Below are 21,133 nucleotides of genomic sequence, written 5' to 3'. Positions count from 1 at the left end.
TTGAGTCACCTCTCCCCCATTGCAGGCGGCGCAAGAGGAAGGAGGAAACGAAACCTAGGTGGCTAGGCTCTGGCCGGTGCATCCATGGCTCACCGTGGTTTCACCCTGGCTGGGGGCTGGCAAGCCCGCACCCTCCTCTCCCCTTGGCATGATGCCCTCAGGCGGTTCTATTCTGAGCTACCCAGGTGTGAAGTAAGTCCTCAGGTAGAGATAACAGCCACAGAGTCAACATGGCCACAATAAGTGTTAGATCCGGGGCTGGCACCAAGCCCCATGCCCTCCCTGGCCATGGGCTGCCCCGTGTCCACCCACCTGCTCTGGGGTCTGCTGCCCGCACCCTGGGAATGGGGAAGTGGTTCCGGTTCCCTTCCTCTTTGAGCCCAGGCACCGTGCCTGCCCCCTCAACCACATTCCCTCAGGGGAGCCGCCACCCAGAAGCCTTGTCTGGGAACCTACGCAGGAGGTCACCAGAGCCATGCACCCCCTGGTGGCCTGAGCTGGACAGAGGCCTGGGAGCACCTGGCTTGGGGACCTCCTCCCTCAGGTGCCATGTCCATCAGGCAGCCCTGCTCTGAGCAACAGCAGGAGCACCCTGGACTGCTCTGGGCAGCCACACCCAGCACAGATACTAAGAGGAATGGTCAGGCTCAGGGAAGGCAGAGATGTGCCTGGCATCAGAGTTTATTGTTTATAAACCATGAAAATGACAGCTGTTGCTTGGCACAGGCCTAGCAGACCCTACTGCAGGGGAGCAGCAGTGGGTACCAGAGGTCTTGCCTGGCCCAACCTAATGGGTACATCCAACCTCTGCTGCAGCCCCAAAGGGAGACTTGGCACATTGGCATGGGTATGGGACAAGTAAAGCATGCAAGAGGAAGAAGAGGGGCATAAGAGGCATGCCGCTGAAGGGTATGGGGACCCACGTAAGCAAAGGATAGGGTCCTCTTCCCTTACCAAAGAGTGCCTGGGCAGTGTCTGACCATAAAGCCTGCCCACTCTAAGGCTATAGTTCAGCATCAGTGGGGCAAGGAGCTTGGCAGGGCAGCGGGCAGAGCTGGGGATCATGCCCAGTGTTCCAGGAACCTTCCCTCCCAACTGACCTGAGTGTTGGGGAGAAAAGGGCAGGGATGGGGAAAGGGGCTCTCTCCATGACTTGGGTAAGATGCCAAGGGCAGAGTATGGAGCAGAAACTTGGTAGGATGGGGGTCTGGATTAACAGGCAAGGGAGAGAATGGGGGAGTTCAGAGAGGTGAGCAGAAGAGTGTCCCATGGTTAAGAGAAGGCCCTGGGAAGACACAGACACAGGGTAAAGGGCAGGACCACATGGTAGGAAGAGTTTCAGGGAAAAGCTGCTGGAGGAATAACCCAGCTCCAGGAAGCTTGGAGGGCCAGGGCCCAGAAAAGGCCTGAGAATGTCAGTCCAGCTTGGCGAAGCCCCCAATGGTGACCTTCCTCTCAGGCTTAGTGCCCACAGGCTCCTGTAGCTGTACAGCACCCCCCCCAATGAAGCAAAAGGCAGGGCACACAGGCCCCGAGCAGTCCAGGGGGCACTCCAAGAGCCCACGGAAGGACACAGCATCCAGGAAGGAAACGCGGCCCTGCTCGTAGTCCAGGCAGATGCCCAGGCGGGGTGGCAGGGGCACAGTGCAGCCAGCTGCCGGGCCGTCCCTCCCTGTCAGCCCTGCATTCGAGCTGGCCCCGGACCCCAGCAGGATCTTGCCCATGCCAATAGTGAGGAAAGCAAAGGGTGGCAACGCCTCCACTGTGGCATCCTCAGCCCCGCTGTCGTGTCCACTGTCTGGGTCGTACCTGCAGGAGAGGACATTGGGAAGGAGGATGTTGGGTGGTGGAATAAGGGAGTGGGGGAAAGGGTACCAGAGGGCTGAGACCTTTGAAGTATGGAATGTTGGTTGAAAAGATGGATTTAGGATACTGAGAAGAAAACATGTTGAAGAGACGGGTTAGGATGTAGGGTTGGGGTTTTGGTTTGGCAGAAAAGGGGTATTGAAAGGAAATCACACCGGCAAGAGAGGTATTGGGGCAAAGGTAAGACGACGTATTGGTCAAGCACACTGAGGAAATGCAGCCTTATGCCCTGGCCGGTTTGGCTCAGCGGTCAGAGCGTCGGCCCGAGGACCAAAGCGTCTCGAGTTTGATTCAGACCAAGGGCACGTACCCCGGTTGCCGTTGGTCCCCGGCCCCAGTCGGGGTCCTGTGGGAGGCAACCATGTTGATGTGTCTCTTTCATGTCGATGTCTCTCTCTCTCTCTCTCTCTCCCTCCCTCCTACTCTATCTGAAGATAAATGGGAAAATATCCTCAGGTGAGGATTGAAGAAAAAAAAAAAAAAGAAAGAAAGAAAGAAAGAAACACAGCCTTATCAAGGAGGGAAGGTGGTGAGAAGTGTGGTTGGGGATATCATGCTGGGAGGGTTCTGGGGCTTAGAGAGCCGGGAGGAGGAGGAGTTAGTGACTGCGGGGCTGGGTGGCAGTAAGCAGGGAAAGGATGTCGGGAAGGCAGATGCTGGGAGGGTGTTGAGGGTGCAAGGGCAGAACAGATGATTTGTCAGCGAGATGTGGGGCTGGGATGGGACTGGTGCTGGACCGAAAGCCTTTTGAAGAAATGGGGTCCTGGGAGATAGAGTGCTGGGGAGAAAGGGTTCAGGGAGAAAAACAGGTTAAGTAGAAGGTTTGGGATTAGAGGGCTTGGAAATAGAAAGCTTAAGGAAAGAAATTCAAGGTGTTAAAAGATATGATTGGGAAAGGTATAGGAGAGAAAAGGTTTTGTGGGGAAAGGATGTTGGAAATGGGGTGTTGGGGAGAAAGACATGGAGGCTGAGAGAGATGGTATATTAGTCCTGAGTGACAGGGAAAGTGGAGATGGTTCCTTCTATCATCTCTCCAGCCACATGCTCCCAAAGCCAATCCTCAAAGCTCTTGCACTGATTCCACAAGTTCCCTGGTCCTGGCTTCCATGATCTTACTGCTTCCTCCTAGTCTCCCAGCTCCACCCCAGCAAGTCTGTGCTCCCCTTGCCACCCCCACCCTGTCCCCGCTCCCCCACCCAGGGCCCCCACACCCCATCCCTGCCAGAGTGGCCTGACCTGGGGCTGATCACATCCGAGGCACCCTGGAAGCTTTCCTGGAGCTTGCTCTCCAGCCCGACCCCCACCTTGACCAAGTAGGAGGCTGGGTCTACAGCGCAGGCCCAGTAGCTGCGGCCCTGTGTCACGGCCACATCACCCAGGACCACATCCACACTCAGGTGGCAGCCAGTGAGCAGCCGCTCAGCAGCCAACAGCAGGGGCAGCCCCGGAACACTCCGCACGGCTCGCTGGTCCTTGCTGATGGCCAGCCTCTCTCGGCTTGTGCCCCAGCGGCCATCTAGGAAGAAGTGAAGGACTGGAGTGGGGAGGGGTGAGACAAAAGGAAGGACTTCAGGGACAAACACCAGCACTGGGGACTGTGAGGTGTTAGCACAAGCCACTAGGAGATTTCAGAACATAGAACAAGTTGCCAAGGGATGGGCAGAAGGCTTTGGGAACAGAGCCTGGAGAACTGGAATGAGGGGCATAGGAAAAAAAGAAGGGGGTATTCCAAATGGGCATGGGCCCTAGGAAGAGTTTTAGTGATGACTGGTGGACACAGAAACCAGTCTCCCAGACCCAGATGACTCACAACGCTCCCTCCAACCCCTTTCCCATGGCTGGCCCCAGGTACGGTCCCCACTGCTGTTCCATTCCAGGTGGTGGCATTCCCGCCACCACCTGCCTACACCTTCCATCTTGGTGCTCACATCTGGTCCTTGCACCCAACCCCTACCTCTTCTCCCACTGTGTGCGTGGTGATGCTCCCTTATTACGCCTGTATCTCAGAGTCCACGCTATTTTCTGGAGAGTCATTTTACTATTATTTATTGAGCCCTTGTCTACTAAGACTTTACAAGTATCGACTCAATTAATTCTTACAACCCTATGAGGTAAGTATGGTAAACACCTTTACAGAAGAGGAACTTGAAGTTCAGAGAAGGTGAATAACTTGCCCAAAGCCATACAATTGGCAAGAAGCAGAGCTGGGATTTAACCCCAGGAAGTCTAGCTCCAGAGTTAGTGAGTGTGACTGTCGCTCCAGTGCTCACCCAGCCCCAGCTGTTAGTGCCTGGGTCCCACGTACCCTACGCCTTTTCTGTGCCACTGCCCACCATCTGCCTACTCACCGGGCGCTGGGGGTGTGTGCAGGTGCACATCTTCACTGTACTCGCCGAAGCCAGCCTTGTTGCAGCCACGGACACGCAGCACGTACACAGAGCCTGTGTCGGGGTTCTCCAGCAGGGCACTGGTGCCCCTCACCTCCTCCCGCCGCTGCCAGTGGGTGGGGCCTGGTTGGGCAGGCACGTCTGTGCGCCGGAACTCAATGGTGTAGTGCCAGGCAGGTGGTGAGTGGGGGGGCAGCCGCCAGCACAGGAAGATCTGGTCGTAGGCAAAGGTGCGCTGGGTGTCAATGACTGGAGCCTCAGGCACTGTTGGAAGAGACAGCAGGGTGGTCAGGGCCTGGCCACTGGCCGGGCTGGAGGGTAGGCAGGAAAAGGGAAAGCAGCGGGAGCCGGGGGGGTGAGTGTGGGTGAGAGGGACCTGGGGAAGAGACTTGTCTGGGCACTGGGTAGGGGATGGGCAGGCAGAGCCCAAGGCAGAAGCAGAGGAAGGTTCGCACTGGGCAGGCAGGAGGCCTGGGTGTTAGTCTTGTCTGCAACACTGGCCTTAGGTCTGTTACTTCCCTTTTCTGGGCTTCAGTTTCCTCCTCTGTCAAATTAGGGCATTAGACCAGATGGAGACCCTTCTTTCTATGACTCTTTTTATTCTATGAATAAAGAGGAACCCCAGGGAAAGGCCACTAGAACCCAGGCAAGAGGGCACTGAACAGGAAGGAGGGAACAGGGTGGGAGGGAGATAGATACAAGAGTCAGCAAGACAGAAAGTAGGGGACAACAGATGGCAAGCAAAAGCTTGATGGCAGGGGACAAAGGACAAGGAAAAGAGAAGAAAAGTCCAGAGGACAAGGGTCACAAGACAAAAGGTCAGAAGGGCAAGGATTAGGCAAACACCTAAGGAAGGAAGAAGAGAGACGGCACTGGTCTGGGGAGGACCGAGAGTCTGGTTAAGGCAGGACAGAGAAGGAAGCAAAGGTGGCCGAGCTGTGTGGGGGCTGCGGGGTGGAGCAGGGGGCCCGGGCCGCTGACTTGCCTGGGGTGCTCCGGAGCAGAGTCCGCGGTGGCCACAGCCTACAAACAAAGAGAGGGAGAAGCAGCGCTGAGCGCGGTGGGATGGTGTGGCCAGTGGACTAGGTGGGAGGGGTGGCTGGCCAGGCCGGGCAGTAGGCTGGGAGGTCCCCGGTGGGCATTGCCCCCCGGGTCCGCTGCTGGGGAAGAAGGGAGGAAGGCTTTCATTGGACATGGGGTCTGGCCATCTCCTTACCTCGAAGGAAGTTAAGCTCTGTCAACAGCTTCATCTCACGCCCCACGTCCAGCTGGCAGTGGCGGAAGGAGGAGTTGGCAGCTGGCTGAAACGTCTGGAGGGCCTCTGTAGCTCGAGCAATCCTGGGATGGGGGCACCCAAGGGTCAGGCACTGCCATCTGGGCAGCCACCCTTCTCCTTGATTCTGCCTTCCTGCCCCTAGAGCCCTGGCATCTGCTTTGGGTCTCTTCCTGGTCCCTTCAGGCAAGCTAGATGTTGGTTTGGCCTAGTGAATATCCTCAGGGCCCAGCTCTCCATTGGACGGTACTTGAGACACTGTCTTGGAAATCAGCTACACCCACGATGCCCTTGCCCCCCCGGGAGCCCATGTCCCTGAGCTGTGCCCTGAAGTACCTGTTATGTAACTGCTTGGCTGCTTGCACAAAGCAAGGCTGGTCTGTTTCCTTAAGGACCTCCTGGGCGTAGCCCACCAGACCTGAGCCATCCAGCAGGCTCCGGTGCTCTTGGAGCTGGGTGCTGAGACGGGCCAGCCGCTCCTGCTGGCATTCCTCTATGGCCTGAAGCAGCGATGCCCTCTTCTCCTCCAGCACAGCCCCTAGCCCCCGCACCAGCTGGGACACCTCTTCCTTGGCCTGCTGACCACTCACCTGCCCAGAGAGCAACACTTACTATCTTCTTGAAGGCAGTGCTTGTGCCAGCCTCCTGGGGTACCTCACCATGGCTAGGATCACAAAGGATCTGGGGAAATCCTACCCACCCATTTCGTTAGGGCCAGGCTTATGGTTCCAAAGGCACCTGTATACCCAGATGAGCTCAACTCCTGACCATTTGTGCTAACCTTCCTGGTGCCCACACCATAATCTCTAAAGGACTCCCCCAAATAAAAGAGATCATGAGCGCACTAAGGTCCACTTGGACTGCACTAACATCCACTAGCACCTGTGCCATCCTTACGGTCCACCCCCATGTCAGCTAGTTCATACAATCTTGAAGAAGGCATCAGAGCTATCGCCTTACCTTAGCTCCAAGGATATGTGCTATCTTCCGCAGGCATCTGAGCCTGAGGGCATCTGAGCTACATCTCTGGGGCTTTTCAAACTCTTTCTGTCCTAGGCAATAGCCACCCTGTCCGCACTGAAGCTCCAGGTAGAGCCTGGCCTGGAGCACTGATGTTCCTGCCAACTGGTTTAACCAGACCTCAACACATCCATGGACCCCACACTTCCTGAGCTTGCAACCAGGTGACTGGGTCGTGCCTATCTACACCCTCTTGTGGTTTCCACGCCCAGGTAGGGCCAAGGGCCACCTCTATGCTCTCCCTCACCTCAGTGTGCCTCACGGTCTCCTCCAGCTCACAGATCTGGGTCTGTACTGTGTCCTGGTTTCCTAGGATGTATGTCAGGGTCTTTGTCAGTTTGTCCTGAGGAGGAAGAAAAAGGTGGGCATCATACCCAGCTTGGCAGAAGCTAGCAGTTAAAAGGAGGTGAGAGGATGTAAATGGTTTAAGTCGAGGGGTGGGGGGATCCTCACCTTGAGGGCCTGGTAGGCACTGAGCACCGGTGTGATTTTGTGCCCGCTGTGGGTGCGCCTCACTCGGCAGAGTTGGCATACCAGACGTTGGCATGTCTTGCAGTAGTGGGTCACCTCTTCCTTGTGATCTGGGCACATTAGGCCCTAGGGACAGAGAGAGCAACGGCATAGTCTGCCAATGATCTGCATAAGGGTGCTGACCTACCACAGGAGCAGTTTGGTGCCCTCCCTCCACTGGTCAGATGGGGGTGGAGAGGAGCTCAGCTGGTGGATAGTGCCACCTGGTGGTACATACTATCACCAAAGAGAGCCTTTCTTGCACCTTCCAGGCACCAGCATTGCTCCTCCCTTCATCTACCTCAGGAGAGGTGTGATAACAATAATAAAGATGGCAATTAATCTTAGCCTTGTGGTTAATAAGTAACCTTGTTCATCTTGTTCTCTATCATATACCAACACCTAGAATAGCGCTAGGCACATAGATGCTCGCTACGTATTTGTTCAATGAATAAATGCATACAGACCTTTTAGTGTACAGATAACTTTCACAAACATTATCTCATGTGATCTTCTGAACTGCCCTGCGGATGTGGATATTGCAGGACAGATATCAGCCTCATTCAGCAGATGAGATGAAGGCTCAAAGATGTTCAAAGATTTGTCCAGTGACTTTTGTTGTTGTTACAGAAAAACAAGCTTGGCAATGGCAAACCCCGCTCACCTCCTTTTGAAGGCTCACGATGCCAGGCACCCCCACCCATCCAGTTCTACCATGCTCCTCCCTTCCCAGGCCCTGCAATGGCTGGCTCACCTTGGGGCGGAAAGAGAGGGTGGGCAGGGTGGGCTCATGCTGAGCTTTCTGGGTGCCCCAGGGATGGAAGAGCTTGAAGCACTCGTTGCAAAACGTGGCACGGCACTCGGTGCAGCCCTTGGTGGCCTCTAGTGGTGGGGGTTTGCACAGCTGGCACAGGATGGCGCCACCCACACTCACACTGTGGCGGTACCGCTCCACCACACGCTCCAGGGTCAGGTTCCGGAACAGGCCTGCCAGGCCCCGCTCCCCAAGCTCCACATCACCCTGGCAGGCTGGGCACGGGAACATGATCACCTGGGGGTGCAAAGCACCTCGTTTCCGCCCGGGGTATGTCCCAAAGCCTGTGGATGGGCCAGGGAGGTAGGGAGGTGAAAATTATAGCTGGCTGAGGGTTGGAGAAGTCTGTTCAATTAAAAAATTAATTTATTATGTTATAGGTCAGCTGAGCCTAACTAAGCAAAATCTCCACCCCCTGAAAGACAGGCAAATGCCCTGACCAGGGATGACCCCTTCTATCTTCCTGATGGACACCCCAGCATCCTCACCCCCGCCCCACAGGCCCCATCCCCACCTGACTTAAGCAGTCGGTCCAAGCGTTCTGGCTTGGGGAGAGTTCTGCGGGACAGGCGGGGACTGCGGGTGGATGGGGTGGAGGCAGGAGAGGTGGGCTCTGAGCTGGGGTCCCCGCCATGGCCTAGATAGCCCTGCTGGCCCAGCACCTCACGGGCACAGGCCTGGCATACGTTGTGGGTACAGGGCAGCACCAGTGGCTGCTTGTACATCTCTTGGCACACTGGACACAGCAGTTCCTTCTCCATGTTCTTCATGCTCGTCTGTGGAGGGACCAGGAGGTTAGGTCAGAGCTTGGACACTTGGGCATATCTTGACAGGCCCCTCAGCTGCCCTTAGAGACCCAAGGGGTCTCAGGAAGGGGCAAGGCAAGCTACCTATGGCTTTTCCTCGGCACCAGCCTTGGCCTGGTTCACAGACCTTCCCAGCTCGGTCTCTTGCCTGTTTCCCACCCGCAGAGCTACAGGCCTGAGGGGGATGGTTGGAGATCCTACCACCCCCAGCCTCAAGCCCAACCCCCTTTATTCCCCCTGCTCTGCGGGATCTACAGCCCCTCTTACCGGCCCATTGCCCCCTCCCCCATCTCTGCTCCTGCCCCCTGCACTTCTCTCAAGGACACCGCCCATTCGACACCTAGGTGCAGACCCCCTCCCCTTCTTTAGCACACCCCTCGCCCCCCTCCCGCGCGTGACTCCTTCCTATAGGCAGGCGCAGCTCCCTCTCCATCCTCCTGCTCACCACGGCTGTCTTCCCCTTCCCGCCGCGGCTCCGGCCTGCAGCCTCCCCAGACTCCATCTACCATCCTTCACTTCCCCAGCCGTCTCCTCCTGTCCCCCGATACTAACCCATTCTCCTTCGCCCCCACCCCCATCCGGACCTCCCTCTCATCCTCCGGCGCAACTGGGCTAGCCGCAAACCCCTCTTCAAGCAAGGGGGAAAGAAGCGCCTCACCTACTCGCCCCCTCCCCACCGGAAGTACTCCTCCCTTTCTTAGTGGAGGGGGTCCTCAAGCTATGCCCCACCACATCACCTCACCTTGATCCCCCTCTTCGCAGCCATCCCGGTCAGGGGCGCAGCTGACACAAAGGAGGGAGGGACACGGAGGGAGGGGGAAGGAAGTGGTGGTGGGGGGGACGAGGTTGGCACCGCCCCTGGGAGAGCCGGGCATGGGTTGCCATGACAACCACAGGAGGTTCAGAGGCAGCCCGGAGTGGGGGTACGGTGGGGTGCGGTCTTGTGGAGCTGTCCAAATTGGGAAATACATCCTGGGGCAGCTCCTTCATCACCCCCACCTGTCCTTAGTTTTCTTGGAAAATTTCCAAGCCCACACACGCCCCCTCCTCATAGAGTAGCTCCATTGCCCCGCAGCCTCAGCCCTGCTGCACGGTTGGCCGCTACCCCAGCCCACCCGCTGCGTCCGGGCAGCTCCTTGCTCCTCACACCCCAGCAGATGGACACCTTCACGGCACCCACCTCCGGACTGCCCCCGGATTACCATCTCATACCTGCATCCCTGCCCTCCCAGTCCTTTCTGCCATCACCAGCCCCCTGCCTGCATCCCAGCATCTCGCTGGATCCCCACCTGTTCCAGGTCCCGGCCTTCCCCAGACCCCTATACTCCACCTCCCCTTCCCCTCGACCCCTCCTTAACTCACACTGATGCGGACCAGTGCATCCATGATGGAAGTGAAGGTCTGCATATCCTCACCCTCAGCCATGCTTCTGCCTTGCCCGTCCGCCCCCGGGTGTCCGATCCCGGCAGCGGCAGAGAACCCCAGGCTAAAAGCACGAGCCCAGTTGGGGTGTGGGGAGGGGTGTGGGTAAAATATCACTGCGCATGCTCCAGGGAGAAGCCTCAACCAGCGACAGTCCGGGTAGGAGGTGGGAAATAGTTTCCCCCACGTGGTTCTCAGGAGGCAGTGGTGGTGGGGGGGTAACATGGAATGGTGTTTGAAGGGAGAATCATTTCTTATGTTCGCACTCTCCATTGGCGCCTAATCATACTCATAAAGCGGAAGGATAGGTCTAGAGAAACATGGGCTCCAGGACGGCAGGGCTAGATTTTGGTTAACTAAGAGTCTATGGGGGGTGATGCAAGATGGCTCGACTTTGGGTGGTGGGCACACAGTACAATATAAAGATTTTGTATCATAGAAATGTAGACTTGAGCCCTGGCCGGTGCAGCTCAGTTGGTTGAGCGTCGTCCTTTGCTCAACGCTCCTGCTGGAGTCCCCGTTAGGGCACATACCGAGGTTGCCGGTTTGATCCCGGGTGGGGTGCGTGGGGCAGACAACCAATTGATCTTTATCTCACATTGATGTTTCTCGCTCGCTCTCTCCCTTTCTCTCTAAAAAATCAATAAAAACATTTTAAAAAAACACAGTGGAAAAAAAAGAGACACGTACACTTGAAACCTATATGATCATATTAACCAATGTCACCCCAATCAATTTTTTAAAAAGAGTCTACGAGAAATGTTGAGGCGATGATCATGGAGGAGGTCTGAGGAACAAGCATTAGAGGTGACATAAATGGCAAAGAAGACAGAGATGGGCTAGAGGCTATGGGCCATAGTCCTAGTGACTTGAAGAGTTAAGTGCCGCTTGCTTTGAGAGGCGTCTGTTGCTGGGGTACGGGTAAGAGCCGGGGACTAGGGCGGTGGCCGAAGATGCCCTTTGACGCAATATTTCCTCCTTGCCGGAAGAGGGCGTCACGTCCAGGCACCGAGAGGGAGAAAGAGAAAGACGTGGGGGAAGCAAGTTCGCGCAGGATGCTGACGCAGGCGCAGAGGCAACGGCACCCTGTCCGTCTCCCGTTTTTCTGGGCCAGAGGAGTCTCTTGGACCCACCGGCAGGGCGTGATGGGTAACGGGACCGGCGGGATACCCCGCACAAGCTAGTGGGGGTCGGAGTTGGGACAGACCAGTTTTCCTGGTCCTCTCCCCGCAGAGCTGACGTGTCCTGAGTTCCAGGGGGTTGGGCCAGTTTGCACGGGACCGGGGAAGGGGGTGAGGGGCCGGGGCTGAGGTATTTCTGAGGGTCGTCGTGTAGTGTGGGGATTATAGCTGCAGGCCGGGGAGCGCTTGGAAGTGGTCGGGCACTGGAACTCTGGGGCCTGCCGAGTCCGCCTGCGGCTCCTTGAGGGAGGACGGGGGAGGACTGGGCTTGACTCTGCGTCTCTTCTCTCATCTCCTGCAGTGGTGGGTACGGGCACCTCGTTGGCGCTGTCCTCCCTCCTGTCCCTGCTGCTCTTCGCCGGGATGCAGATGTACAGCCGCCAGTTGGCCTCCACCGAGTGGCTCACCATCCAGGGGGGCCTGCTTGGCTCCGGCCTTTTCGTCTTCTCTCTCACTGTATCCTCCTGCGGTGGAGGGGGGCGAGGCGTTTGAGGGTGGGAAGGGTGGAGGGCCACACAGGCTTGTGCTGATCCCATTGCCCATACAGCTCTGCCCTACTCCTTAATTCCCCCAACCCAGGCCTTCAATAATCTGGAGAATCTTGTCTTTGGCAAAGGATTCCAAGCAAAGATCTTCCCTGAGAGTAAGTGAAAACTGGGGGTTGAGAATTTGAACCCTCTCCTCAAACCTCCCCCGACCTGAATTTTCAGGTGCTTAGAAGGTAAAGGTTGTTTAGGAGAAGGAAGTAGGTTAATAAGACTGTCTGGAGACAGATCACACTTTTGGATCCAGCACTCTAGCTAGCTCCTGGAATTAGAGGTGGAAGAGAAGGCCTTTGAAACCAAGAAACCCAGTTGCCTTATGGCTAGTTCCCAGGGAATGTTTCAGGGGAGCAGGTAAGTTTGGATACATCCATGGGGAGCTGTTCCTTGTTCCCACCAAAAGGAGCAGCAGGAAGGACCAAGTTTGTTGAGGGGTTCTGATGTGAAATTGCCCCAATGTTAGTGAATTCTATTTGAGATGATTGTGAAGAGCCTAAGTAGTAGATACACCATTTCTGTGTCAGCAGGAATCTTGACCAAATGAGAATTACTGTTAGGTTGTTTCCTGTTTGAAGTGATCCTGTTATTGCTCATGAATTTGAGATCTGATGATTTAGTTATTTTTGGAGAATTAAGTTCATAAAGCAAATTAGGCATCAAGGCCAGATCACAGTAAGAATGCCACATGCTCAAAAATTGGCAGCAGCAGCCCCTCCCCTTCCTGCTGCAGCTGAGACACTGTATGCAGAGCCTCTGTACCTCATGGGCCTTAGCTTCCTGCTGCTGACCCGCCGGCTGCTTTCTCTCCTCTCACTGCCTCATGACGCCGCTGGTCGTGTTCGTTCTTGGAGGTCCCAGTGCCGGCAAAGGGACCCAGGGTATCTGCATTGTCAAGAAATATAGCTAGCCTTGGCTGGTTTGGCTCAGCAGTTAGAGTGTCGGCCTGCGGTCTGGAGAGACCAGGTTTGGTTCCTGCTGGGGGTATGTGCCTCGGTTGTGGTTCCTCCCTGGCCTTGGTTGGGTCGTGCAGGTGGCAGCCACTCAATGTGTCCCTTTCCCATCGATGTTTCTCTCTCTCTCTCTTCCTCTCTCTCCCTCCCACTCTATCTGAACAAAAAATGAAAAAATGTCCTCAGGTGAGGATTAAAAAAAGAAAAGAAAAGAAATATAGCTATACACACCTTTCTGCAAGGAAACTTATTTGTGGTGAAAGGAAAAACTCAGATTCACATTATGGTGAACTCATTGAAAAATACATTAAAAATGGAAAGAGCCCTGGCTGGTGTGGCTTAGTTGGTTGAGCAATGTCCCATGCACCAAGAAGTTGCTGGTTTGATTCAGGTCAGGGCACATGCTGAGTTGCAGGCTTGATCCCCAGTAGGGGGGTGTGTGGGAGGCAGCAGATCTGTTTCTCTCTCTCCCTCTCCCTCCCTCTCTTAAATCAATAAAAGCATATTTTTAATTTTTTTTTTTTTTTATCCTCAGCCGAGGACATTTTTCTATTTTTCAGATAGAGTGGGAAGGAGAGAGAGAGAGAGAAACATCAACGTGAAAGGTACACTTTGAGTGGCTGCCTCCCACACAACCCAACCAGGGTCATGACCCAACTGGGGCCAGGACAAACTGCAACCGAGATAGGTGCCCTCAGCGGGAACCAAACCTCAGTCTCTCTGGACCGCAAGCTGACACTCTAACCGCTGAGCCAAACCAGCCAGGGCAATAAAAGCATATTTTTTAAAAAGATGGAATGATTGTACCAGCTGAGATAACCATGAGTTTTTAATTTTTCTTTTGTTTTTTTTGTTTTTGTTTTTTTTTCACCCTCACCTGAGGACATTTTTCCATTTTTTGTACAGATAGAGTGGGAGGGAGAGAGAGGAAGAGAGAGAGAGAGAAACATCGATGTGAAAGGGACACATCGAGTGGCTGCCACCTGCACGACCAACCAGGGCCGGGGACAAACTGCAACCGAGGTACATGCCCTTAGCGGGAACCGAACCCGGGTCTCTCCGGACCGCAGGCCAACGCTCCAACGGCTGAGCCAAACCGGCCAGGGCTAATTTTTCTTTTTTTTTGGTATGTGCCCCTGGTGGGAACTGAACCCAGGACTCTCTGGTCCTCAGGCCAACGCTCCAGCCACTGAGCCAAACTCGCCAGGGCTTAATTTTTTTTTTCTTTATTGATTTTAGAGAGAGAGAAAGGAAGAGGGAGAGAGAGACAGAAACATTGATGAGAGAGAACATTGATTGGCCATCTCCTGCATGCTCCCCACTGGGAATTGGGCCCAGAACCTGGGCATGTGTCCTGACCGAGAATCGTACTGGTAACCTCTTGGTGCATGGGTCGATGCTCAACCACTGAAGCACACTAGCCAGACCCATCAGTTTTAATGAGAAAAATGGATCAGACAGTGCATGCCAATGCTCAGAAGAATACATTATTATTTTTTAATTATTTATTTTTAATTGTTTTTTTCTCAATTTTAGAGAGAGAAGAAGTGAGAGGGAGAGAGAGCTAGAAACATCGATGAGAGAGAACATCAGTTGGCTGCCTCCTGCATGTCCCCCCACTGGGGATCAGGCCCACAACCTGGGCATGTGTCCTGACCAGGAATCGAACTGGTGACCTCTTGGTGCATGGGTCGACGCTCAACCACTGAGCCACACCAGCTGGACAGAAGAATAAATTCTTGGTTGATGGGTTTCCAATAAATCAAGACAACCTTCAAGTTTGGAACAAGATCATGGATGGGAAGGCAGATTTTAAATTTTATTTTTAAATATTTAAAATGTATTTGATTTTAGAGAGAGAGGAAAGGAAAGAGAGAGAGAAAGAGAAACATCAATTTGTTGTTCCACTTATTTATGCATTCATTGGTTGATTCTAGTATGTGCCCTGACCAGGCTCAAACTTGCAACCATGGTGTATCTGGATGACGCTCTAACCAACTGAACTACCCCGCCAGGGCAGAAGGCAGATTTATTTATTTTTTATTTATTTTTGTTTTCTTGACTTTTTAAAAAATTAATTAATTTATTTTTGTTACAGATGTTTCTCCTTCCCCCCCTCTCCCTCCCTCCTTGCCCTGTCCCCAGCTTTGTTGTCCATGTCCATTCTTCATGCATACATGCATTTAAGTTCTGTGGTTTATCTCTCCCCCACCACCCCCTTTTCTGGGGATTGTCAGTCTGTACCCCACTTCCACGTCTCTGGGACTACCCCATTCCTTAGACTGTTATGTTCATTATATTCCACAGATAAGTGAGATCATATGATACTTGTCTTTCTCTGGCTTATTTCACTTAGGATAATACTTTCCAGGTCTCTCCATGTCGTCTCAAAGGATAAGAGATCTTTCTTTCTTACAGCTGCATAGTACTCCATTGTTTATATGTATCACAGCTTTTTTTTTTAAGCTGAGTTTTTTTTTTTGGTACGCGCCCCTAGCGGGAACTGAACCCAGGACTCACTGGTCTGCCGGCCGACGCTCCAACCGCTGAGCCAAACCGGCCAGGGTACACAGCTTTTTTTATCCATTTGTCTACTGATGGACATTTGGGTTGTTTCCAGATCTTAGCTATTGTTAATAGTGCTGTTATGAACATGGGGGTACATATATTCTTTCTGATTGGTGTTTCAGGCTTCTTAGGGTATATTCCTAGAAGTGGGATCACTGAGTCAAACCAGTTCAGTTTTTAATTTTTTGAGGTAACACCATATTGTTTTCCATAGTGGCTGCATCAGTCTGCATTCCCACCAGCAGTGTGCTAGAGTCCCCTTTTCTCCACACCCTCGCCAACACTTGTTTGATGATTTGTTGATGGCGGCCATTCTGACAGGTGTGAGGTGATATCTCATTGTTGTTTTAAAGAAAGCAGATTCATTTAAGAAGATTTAAAAACCACTGCACTGCCCTGGCCGGTTTGGCTCAGCGGTTAGAGCGTCGGCCTGCGGTCTGGAGAGACACGGGTTCGGTTCCCGCTAAGGGCACGTACCTCGGTTGCAGTTTGTCCCCGGCCCTGGTTGGTTGTGCGGGTGGCAGCCGCTCGATGTGTTCCTTTAGCATCGATGTTTCTCTCTCTCTCTCTGTTCCTCTCTCTCCCTCCCACTCTACCTGAACAAAAAATGGAAAAATGTCCTCCGGTGAGGATAAAAAAACAAAACAAAACAAAAACCACTGCACTTTGGTTGGAAAAATAATATATCTTATAAATGTTAAAAAAAAATTGACAGCAGCCCTGACTGGTTTGGCTCAGCAGTTAGAGTGTCAGCCTATGGACCCAAGGGTTGCAGATTCCATCCACGGCCCTGGTCATGGTCATTCGGGAGACAACCAATCAACGTGGATGTATCCATGTTTCTCTCTCTCCCCCTGCCTCCCTCCCTTCCACTCTATCTAAAAAAAATCAATGGAAAAATATCCTTGGGTGAGGATTAACAAACAAACAAGCCTGGCTAGTGTGGCTAAGTGGTTGAGCGTTGACTCATGCACCAAGAGGTCACTGGTTCGATTCCCAGTCAGGGCACATGCCCAGGTTGTGGGCCAAAACCCCAGTGGGGGGCATGAAGTAGGTGGCCAATTCTCTCTCATCGATGTTTCTATCTCTCTCTCCCTCTCACTTCCGCTTTCTCTAAAAATAAATAAAAACAAACAAAAATTGATAGCAGATACCACCTACTATGATGCCTTCATCTGGTAGAACACAGATCTATAATTGTCGTCCTCTAGGTCTTGCTCTGTCCACCTAGCCTTGTTGCAAACTTCCGGAGCTCCTGTCCAGCAGTCCCAGTACTTCTCTCCATTAGGTTTTGTTTCTGTGTGAATTGTCTTCATTGTGAAAGAAACTTTTGTTGTGGGGCAGGATTCTGGATCTTCTTTGCCTGCCCTGCTCTCCCCAGTGGGCAGGTAGGGTTTGCGCTTGCTTTCTGCGCTCCCACCTTCTCTTCGGTCCTAGTCTAGATAGCCCCAGACCCTTTTCTGCCCTCATGGGTGTGTATCCAGGCACTCTGTCCTTCAACCGATGTCCAGGGAGTGAGGCCCGTTAGTTTAATGAATTGATCCCCATTGGCCGGCTTCTGTTGGAAAGGTCTTGACCCTCTTCCCCAAATGGGAGCAAGCCTTGCCTTCAGACTCCGCTATCACTTTCCTTTCCCTTTTCTCCAGAAGAAAGCCAGGATAGGGAAGTTAAGTGATGCCTGGGGCAGTGCTGGTGATGAGCATGCATCTTCTACCTCCATGTCCTGGACATCAATAAGGCCATTTGCGTTTTTCCTGCTGTTATGCCTTATCCCTCCAAGAAGAGTCCCCAAGATATGGAAGGCACCAGATTTTTCCTAGACTTCACATATGAATGCCTGGTATTTCCATTCTGACCTTTACCCTCCTTGTCCCCTTTTGCTTCCCCAGTTCTTCTCTGCCTCCTGTTGGCTCTTTTTGCATCTGGCCTCATCCATCGAGTCTGTGTCACCACCTGGTAAGTGCCTGACAGCTGGGTAAGGGGTACAGTATCCTGTCCTTTGGACCTGGATCCTCTGATGGTTCAATCCTTCCCCATACCTCCCTCCCCCTCTCTTCTCCCTTTCCTCCTCCTCCCCATTTTTCTAAACCTGAGCCTGGATTGTTTCCCTGATGCTGATGTCTGTTCTGGGAGGCACCAGCTTGGCAGCATGAACACTGATGTCATGACCTTTTTGTCTTCACCCTGTAGCTTCATCTTCTCCATGGTTGGTCTGTACTACATCAACAAGATCTCCTCTACTCTGTATCAGGCAACAACTCCAGTCCTCACACCAGCCAAGGTCACTGGCAAGAGCAAAAAGAGAAACTGACCCTGAAGACCCAATAAAGTTGATTCTTTGTAGCTCTGTGAGCTGTGATAAGCCGCAGCCCTCTTTGGCCAATGCCTGCATGGGTGTACAGAACGTTAGGACACATGGGTTCTTGCTGTTTTCAGACCTTAGGGATGGTGTGACTTTCCTTCCACTAAGGTTAATTTTTTGCTAAATATTTATAGAGTGCCATCAGTGGCCAGGGACTTTGCCAGACTCTGGAGTGGCATACGCTTGTTTCATCGTGGAAGAAAAGTGTACCAGTGGATCTGTGTCTTGAATTTGGTAAAGGAGTAAAGGCCGCTGTGCAGGAAGGCCTGTCAGAACTGGCAGAGATCTTGGAACAGAAGACTAAGGGAAGGAAAGGCTCCTCACCCTACGCCGCTCCCTGGGGTTCCCTTTATACCTGTGGGGGCTGTTACCCCCAGCTTTGTTATTCAGCAAATGGGCCCCTGCCCTTTCTGCTCCAAGTCTGTGGGTGGGATTCCCTACTGCTGTCGCCTGCCTAGCCCCATCTCTTCTACCCCAGCATGGACACATGCCTGTGTTTAGAGACTCCCAAGGTTGATCACTGCCCTGCCCCCTTTGTTCTGGTGCCTTCATTTTTCTTCTCTAATAACCAAGAGATTAGGAACTTTCTAAGTTTTAGCAAAGTATAGAAAACGAGAGGGACAAGGCTGTATACCTTGGAGCCATCCTTGATAGACATGAAAGTTGTGCCTTCTCAGGTTCTCTGTTCAGAGTACCCGTCCTTTGGCGCACCTAGGCACCCTCTCTCCGGCTGGGTGGTGTGGGCATTTGGGTGTGCACAGTGCCTTGGTCAGTTTTGTGTTCTCCATGGTGCCTGATAATGGGCAGTAAAGACTGGTGGGTTGTCTGGAAGAACTTGCCATTCTAGAACAGAAAATCCTGTACATGGGATGTGCCTAAGTGAAGGAAGGAGACCCAATGAAGAGAAGTGTCAGAGGAGTTCCGGTCAAGGATTAGAGCCCTCCCCTCCCTCCCCCCCAACACAGCCCCACACACCCACACACACCCATTCACCCACTTCTACTTCTGGCTGGAATCTCAAATCCTTTCTCCTCCCTAGACTGAGGAAGTGCTATGCAGTTTACCCAGTGTGCCTGCAGAGGGCGCCATGAGCTTGTCTCCAGGAGACTAGCAATGATCTCCCTTGCAAGCCCACCCTGAGGGCTGGGAGGATTGCTTCTGTGTTTCCAGTGGAAGCCAACCTTCTTGGATGACCCAAAAGAATAGCTCACTTGGATCAAGTCTTGCTCCTAGGCTGGGAGCGGAGGCAAAGAGTTCGATAGAAACCAGAGCCTCCATGAGGGAATGGCTCTGGGTTCCACCTTACCTGGTGATAGTTGGGGGTTGCAGTATGTGGGACCCGCCGGGGAGGAGGAGAGGCTGTCTAAAATGGGCCCTGGACCTATGAGGAGCCTGGGTTGCATCTGGGTCTCACTCTGTCAAACCTTGACTTTGTCCTGACCTGGGGTGGGAGCAGTGGGCAGAAGGCCAGGTCCCAGGCCAGGTGAGCATAACACAGCTGAGGGTATTTGCCCACCTGAGGGCACCTTGCCTCCCGAGTGAGCTTGGGTGGGGCCAGACTAGAGGAGGGTGGGGAGGAGCTGAAGAGCAGGTGCCAGGGCAGCCACTGCGTAGGCAACAGGGACAGCAGGTGTCCCAGGAATAATGACCCCTTCCTCAGGGAATGTATTTACAAGGCAGTTTGGCGCCGACCTTGGCCCTCCACCCAGCCTATCTCTGGGGTTCCTAGTTGCAGGCTGACTGCACCTGACCTACCAATTAACCCTGGCACAGGCATCCCAGCCTCCTAGCACCATCATTACATAAGGGGGCGGGAGGCCATGTGGCTTCTGGAGACCTGAAGGTGTGAAGGGCAAGGGTGCTCACCTCTGGGCCCCTGGACTCCCGGGGCTCTGTTTCACCCTGAGTCTGGAGGCCTGGGAGAGAGTGTTGTCCCACCCCAGGAGGGCTGAGGGAAGCCAGATGTTTCCTCCTGCCTCTTGCTCCCTCACGCGTGGCCCGGACACCCGTGCCTGCTCCGGAAACAGGAGTAAATAATACAGGGGGAGGGGATATGAATGGGGATACTGGCCCAGCAGGGCACCCCTTGAAGCAGGAGGTGGTACCACCAACAGGAGGCTGGACTTCCCTTGGACTGGCACTGGCATGAGGTCACACCTGGCATGCAGGGCACAATAGAGGGTCAGGGCAGAGTGGGGGTGCTCAGGGTGGGCAGGGAGGGGGAGTTCGAGTCAGGCTAGCCCTTTCCGGCCCTTATTGTCCTTGGTGAGAACAGGACGCAGTCGCCTTCCCACTGCCCGCTCCCCCGCCCCAGGTCTGCTTCCCAGGGGATTGAGAAGGATGTTGGGAAACAGGAGCAAGCCAGAGACTATTAGAGGCAGAGATGCTGAGAGACACAGAGACAGATACAAAGGGGAAATTTTCAGTCAAAAGCGAGCATTGAAGTTCACTGTGAGCCCAGCAGGCCCTGGGCACTGTGGGAACCACGAAAGAATGGGAAACTGGAGGCCCTGCCCTCTGGGACCTCTGGGCTGGCCAGCCCTGTGTGCACTCCTTGACGTAGGGTCACCCACAGAGCCACCTCCTAAGCAAACAATGGCCAGAACCCTTGTGCAGGAGGTTGGTGACATTTTCATTGCTCCACTTCAGATACATTTCTTTTTTGTGTGTATTAATCCTCACCCAAGGATGTTTTTCCATTGATTTTTTTTTTTTTTTTTTAGAGAGAGTGGAAGGGAGGGAGGGAGGAGGAGAGAAAGCTCCAGAGAAAGATCCATGTGAGAGAGAGACACACACATCAATTGGTAGCCACCTGCAGGTGCCTTGACTGGGGCAGGGATTGAACTTGCAACCCAGGTACATGTCCTTGACTGGGAATTGAACCCTTGACAGGGAACTGAGCCCTTGACCTTTTGGTGTGCCAGCTGACACTCTAACCACTGGGAAACACTGGCCAGGGCCAGATACATTTCTTTGCCTTCTTCCCAGCAGACTGGAAGTTGCTCATGGGGTAGGGCCAATATCCCAAATCCCACCCGGACAGCTGACAGCAGACAGAGCTGAGAGCAAGCTGGCCAGACAGAGGCTGCACTGTAATGCTGTTTGGTCGAGTTCGTGTACAGGCAGGGGGAGAGGCTCCTGACTGGCCCAGGAATTAGGCACTCGCATCATCTGCCGCAGGCCTGTCCTCTGGCACAGTGTAGAGCCAGCTGTTCCCACCCTGGGCTCTGCAACCTGGGATATGGGAGATTGGCCCACAGTCCTCAGCAACTGCTCCCTGGAGACAGGCCCTCCAAAAGATTTGGAGAGGTCCAGCTCCCTTCAACTACTGAGGCTTCAGATACACTTTATTTTAAAATTTTTTATTTATTGATTTTAGAGGAAGGGAGAGAGAGAGAAACATTAGTTGTTCCACTTAAACTATTCTTTTTT

At 53.5% G+C, this 21,133-nt stretch overlaps 2 protein-coding genes across 4 annotated transcripts; one reads left to right on the top strand and one right to left on the bottom strand.

Annotated features, from left to right (window-relative positions):
• Nucleotides 1–646: 646 nt before the first annotated feature.
• TRIM46 (tripartite motif containing 46) lies at nt 647–10,218 on the bottom strand. 3 transcript variants are annotated; one of them, XM_036272413.1, is made up of 10 exons: nt 10,039–10,212; nt 8,385–8,646; nt 7,811–8,154; nt 7,000–7,143; nt 6,794–6,889; nt 5,863–6,116; nt 5,470–5,591; nt 4,215–4,517; nt 3,103–3,400; nt 647–1,809 (listed from the first exon to the last, which is right to left on the bottom strand). In XM_036272413.1, exons 1-10 carry the CDS (start codon nt 10,099–10,101, stop codon nt 1,416–1,418), a joined length of 2,280 nt encoding a protein of 759 aa, XP_036128306.1. In that variant the 5' UTR covers nt 10,102–10,212; the 3' UTR covers nt 647–1,415. The 3 variants fall into 3 exon arrangements, with proteins under 3 accessions (XP_036128306.1, XP_036128308.1, XP_036128307.1); XM_036272415.1 differs by lacking the exon at nt 10,039–10,212 and adding an exon at nt 9,225–9,242; XM_036272414.1 differs by lacking the exon at nt 8,385–8,646 and having other exon boundaries at nt 648–1,809; nt 10,039–10,218.
• Nucleotides 10,219–10,241: 23 nt separating this feature from the next.
• KRTCAP2 (keratinocyte associated protein 2) lies at nt 10,242–17,682 on the top strand. Its single transcript, XM_036272411.1, has 6 exons — nt 10,242–10,257; nt 11,088–11,247; nt 11,581–11,735; nt 11,859–11,922; nt 17,229–17,295; nt 17,530–17,682. Exons 2-6 carry the CDS (start codon nt 11,154–11,156, stop codon nt 17,648–17,650), a joined length of 501 nt encoding a protein of 166 aa, XP_036128304.1. The 5' UTR covers nt 10,242–10,257; nt 11,088–11,153; the 3' UTR covers nt 17,651–17,682.
• Nucleotides 17,683–21,133: the final 3,451 nt, after the last annotated feature.

The sequence above is a fragment of the Molossus molossus genome, unplaced genomic scaffold (genome assembly GCF_014108415.1).
Source record: "Molossus molossus isolate mMolMol1 unplaced genomic scaffold, mMolMol1.p scaffold_m16_p_20, whole genome shotgun sequence".
NCBI lineage: Eukaryota > Metazoa > Chordata > Mammalia > Chiroptera > Molossidae > Molossus > Molossus molossus.
The sequence above is the reverse complement of the archived record's forward strand: the minus strand, read 5'-3'. Positions and strand labels throughout refer to the sequence as shown.

What these genes read in the sequence shown, in the direction of transcription:
- KRTCAP2 (XM_036272411.1), top strand. Translation starts at nt 11,154, where the DNA reads ATGCTGACGCAGGCGCAGAGGCAACGGCACCCTGTCCGTCTCCCGTTT. An exon ending in CCACCGGCAGGGCGTGATGG is followed by an intron (nt 11,248 to 11,580) that starts GTAACGGGACCG and finishes CATCTCCTGCAG; the next exon opens with TGGTGGGTACGGGCACCTCG. An exon ending in CGAGTCTGTGTCACCACCTG is followed by an intron (nt 17,296 to 17,529) that starts GTAAGTGCCTGA and finishes TTCACCCTGTAG; the next exon opens with CTTCATCTTCTCCATGGTTG.
- TRIM46 (XM_036272413.1), bottom strand. Translation starts at nt 10,101, where the DNA reads ATGGCTGAGGGTGAGGATATGCAGACCTTCACTTCCATCATGGATGCA. An exon ending in ATGCACTGGTCCGCATCAGT is followed by an intron (nt 8,647 to 10,038) that starts GTGAGTTAAGGA and finishes GTCCCTCCACAG; the next exon opens with ACGAGCATGAAGAACATGGA. An exon ending in GCACACACCCCCAGCGCCCG is followed by an intron (nt 3,401 to 4,214) that starts GTGAGTAGGCAG and finishes TCCCCACTCCAG; the next exon opens with TCCTTCACTTCTTCCTAGAT.